Source organism: Corvus brachyrhynchos, unplaced genomic scaffold, assembly GCF_000691975.1.
Source record: "Corvus brachyrhynchos isolate BGI_N302 unplaced genomic scaffold, ASM69197v1 scaffold139, whole genome shotgun sequence".
NCBI classification, from domain to species: domain Eukaryota; kingdom Metazoa; phylum Chordata; class Aves; order Passeriformes; family Corvidae; genus Corvus; species Corvus brachyrhynchos.
Genome location: NW_008246062.1, coordinates 515,714 through 519,257, shown reverse-complemented (window position 1 = coordinate 519,257; position 3,544 = coordinate 515,714). Strand labels below are relative to the sequence as shown.

Below are 3,544 nucleotides of genomic sequence, written 5' to 3'. Positions count from 1 at the left end.
GCACTGAAGAATACACCAGCCAGCATCACTACAAAGACAGGCTGCTACCCTCCAGCTGACTGATTTTCCTGACAATGAGAGGCTGGTACCATCTCACATCCTAAAACCTGAATTACATTCACTCCCCAGCAGTTGCTGCCTAAAACCTGTAAGCCAAGCGCTCCTCTGGTTCAAAGGCTGCTCAGGACCTGTTGATTCAGGTGGGATTTTGAATCCCTCAGAGGCTGAGGCCACCCCTCGCACCAGCTAATTCAAAGGTTTGCTGGTTCAGCATTTCTGGGTTTATCACTCCTGGTCTGGTATCCTTACCTTTGGCTCTCTGACCTACAATATTCTCAGCTTCCAGTTGGGCTCTGTTGGTCCTTGGAAATTAAGATGAGGAGAAACTTCTAGGCTCTAGCTTAAGTCTAGCTTCTGAATTTCAAGCAGGAATTAGTTAGGGACATTCCTACAACCACTACTAGGTAATGAGTCAGAAGATCAATCACAGGGTCTCTTCCAACATTACTGTCTGTAAACTTTAGTCAAGATGTCAGGGATTTAAGTCCTAATCCAGCATCAGAGCAACTCCTGGGACTTACTTTGGGGCAAAGACCTTCCAGACCATGAGGTGTCTCCTGAGGATCATAGCTGCACAAACACAGGCCAGAAGCTGCAGGGAAGATCAGGAAAAAAAAGTTACAGGGGACTCTGGAGAGACCTCCTGGGGACTAGGTTCACATCTGAAGGTGGTACTAAACTGCACATGCCTGAGAGGCTGGCATGGCACACACCAGGAATGAGCATTCTAAAGAGGACTCCGTTCCATGATGTCCTCAAGTCAGGAAACACAAGCAGCTGGGGGTATGTGCAGGCCCTCCCGAGGCCAGGCTGGGGCAGCACAGAGGAGGGCTCACACTGTGGCTAACCTGACCTGCTATTTCACTGAGAGGGGCACTCCTGCTCTCCTGCTGCAGGGCTTGCCCCCTTCCCCTGCACTGTCTCTGGTCGGACCACATGGGAGAATGATTTGAAGGGATAAATCCCAGAAAGCTATTCACTTCTCTCACAGGATTAAAGTTTCTGGTGTTTAGCTCCCTATATCATCACAGCACATACGAAAACCAGAGCTGGTGTGAGACAGGAATGGTAAGGAAGACAGGGAGTAGGATCACAACCATGCAGCTCCTGAACAAGACATTACCACTCTGGGCATATGGGTGTGAAAAGTGTCCTAATCCGTACGGCAGCTTCCATGCTGGAGCCCTTCCCAAAGCACACAGCAAGTGGCATGGCTGAAAAGGGACCTGCTCTTCCACCTGCAACCAGACACATCACCCCCCCACCTGTCTGTGTCCTGGCTGACCCCTTTCTCTCATCAGAGTGCTCCACAGTTCTCACAGCACACCAATTTCCTCCTAGACAGCCTTTCCCACAGGCACCCTGCCTCTGCCCATACCTGTGCCCCAAGAACAAAGAGGTACTTCAATCCCAGCCGTAACAGAGCCGTGGAGAACTTCTCTGGAGACTCCCGCAGCCTCATCTCCATCATGCGCTCCTCCACCTCCTGCAGCTCCTCCCGGGACTCCTTCTTGGGCTTCTTCCTCTGTGAGTTGGCCATCTCACACACAAAGGGCCACAGCAGGAGCAGCGGGCAGCCAACTACCTCAAGGACAAAGGCACATGAAGTTACTGGAGCCCAGGAGGTGAGGAGGAGTCTAGGCTCTGCCATCCGGCCCTGGATGTGCAGGAAGCATACACCTCAGCTCCAGGGCAGGCTGCTGTGGTGCCACAAGGGGAACAGTGAGGATGCTGCTGCTCAGCTGGTGCTGGAGCCTTTAGCACCTCTTGCTCAGCTGCAGAGTCCCAGACAAGGCGCTGCAGTGAGCTGTGTCTGCTCAGGCTCCACAGCCCAGGAAGAAATTGATTTACCTGCAAAGAGGATATGGGAGGCGAAGGTGTTGGCGCCCACCAGGACAGCAGGCAGGAGGTTCGTGCTGTGGTCAAGGTGGAAGCCAACAAAGGCTGCATTCCAGTGGATGGCTGGGAAGATGGGCTGGTGGCCTGTGGAATAGAAGAACTGGGAAGCAGCAAGGAGCCAGGAGATGACTGCATACCAGGGCACTGAAAATGGCTCTGAGAGATAAAGACAAAAGCAGAGGCAGGGGGTGGGGATATCAGCATGAAGGAACAAGACAGATCCATGGTCCAAAAAAGCCTATTGACCTTTTTTTCCAGGTTTCCCTTCCATGTTGGCTCTTTTAAGATAGAGGAAACAGTCCAGCTCCCCCCACAGATACAGCAAGGAGCTGGCATCCCCTCTGCTGGTGCCAGTAGCCCCGCCACTGGACTCTGTCAGCACCTGAGAGGTTTGGTGACTATTCATATCCTGGGCAGAAGAGGTAGGTGTAGAGCTCCTTTCCTTGACCCAAGACACTCCTCCTCCACCCACAATACATTCAAATCTAGAGCATTTAGGCAGCTCTAAAAAAGCTAAGAGTATCCTGAGGATCAGTGCATCGGTATTTCCCAAGACTAGAAACTGGACCCTGCTCCTCCCACTGGAATTACGGCAAGGTCACTGCAGGTGAGGCCCAGATCACACATCCAGTGGTTGCTCTATTGAGCCCGGACTCACCAGCATCTCCAGCAAGGCCTCTGGCACACGTGTGGATGTGCAGCAGCACGAAGGCCTCCACAAAGAGGAGCAGGAAGGCGAAGCTCAGCCGCTCACTGTGCAGAAGCATCAAGAGGAAGCCCAGGAGGGTGAGGGCTATGACCAGGGCTGCTGAGTACACGCTGCCCAGCCCATACGCTGCAACAGTGGCCCTGCAGCTACCCCGCTCCAGCCGGCTCCTCTGAGACTCCTGCATCCTCTTGTAGATCTGAGGGATGACATGGCGGAAGTCGACTTCGGAGCTGGGAACCCCCAGGTAGGGAGTGACGATGGATCCTGCCAACTCCCGTGTGTCCTTTGCAAACACTGTCATGGGATTGCACAGCAGGAGCAGCAGTCCCACAGATGCTAGTCCATAGACAGCCCGGGGAAAGACAACGACTGCCACCTGCACCAGCTCCTGCAGTTTGCCAAGAGAGTCATCAGCACTGGAGGCAACAGCCCAGTAGCAGGCAATGCAGAGGACCACCAGTGGGAAACCCCAGCGCACGAAGAGCACGAGGGGGTCCGAGCTGTTCAGGTTGCCGTAGTGCCTCAGCCAGCTCTGCACTGCGTACACTAGCCCAGCCAGCAAGGCCACGCACAGGAGGTAGAAGAGGTTCTTGGCCCGTGTGTTTCTCAGGCTGGCAAGCGGGGAGAGGAAAACAGAGGGCCGGCACTGAGGAATTTCTTCGCGGCACTGGTGGAAGAAACTGGAGAGGCGCACACAGACCAGGAGCATGGCCACGAGGCACAGCAGGTACCAGATCTCTCTCCGGTAAGAAGAAAAGCCAAGGAGCTGCTGCTTGGGACTTTCTGGAACAGTCAGGCGACCATCCCAGTGGAGCTTCCCTACTAACAACATCACCAGCGAGGCCAGCAGGAACGGGGGCACCCGTGGCTCAGCCA

General features: G+C 54.3%; 1 protein-coding gene across 1 annotated transcript in view; it reads right to left on the bottom strand.

Moving 5' to 3' along the window:
- Positions 1 to 6: 6 nt before the first annotated feature.
- PIGO (phosphatidylinositol glycan anchor biosynthesis class O) overlaps positions 7 to 3,544 on the bottom strand; it is a gene marked incomplete at its 5' end in the record, with an annotated part of 11,823 nt that continues 8,285 nt past the window's right edge. Inside the window, 4 exons of the mRNA XM_017746562.1 lie at positions 7 to 652; positions 1,439 to 1,641; positions 1,912 to 2,115; positions 2,618 to 3,536. Of these exons, the coding sequence (XP_017602051.1) occupies positions 578 to 652; positions 1,439 to 1,641; positions 1,912 to 2,115; positions 2,618 to 3,536 (1,401 nt within the window). The remainder of the gene's footprint in view (positions 653 to 1,438; positions 1,642 to 1,911; positions 2,116 to 2,617; positions 3,537 to 3,544) is intronic.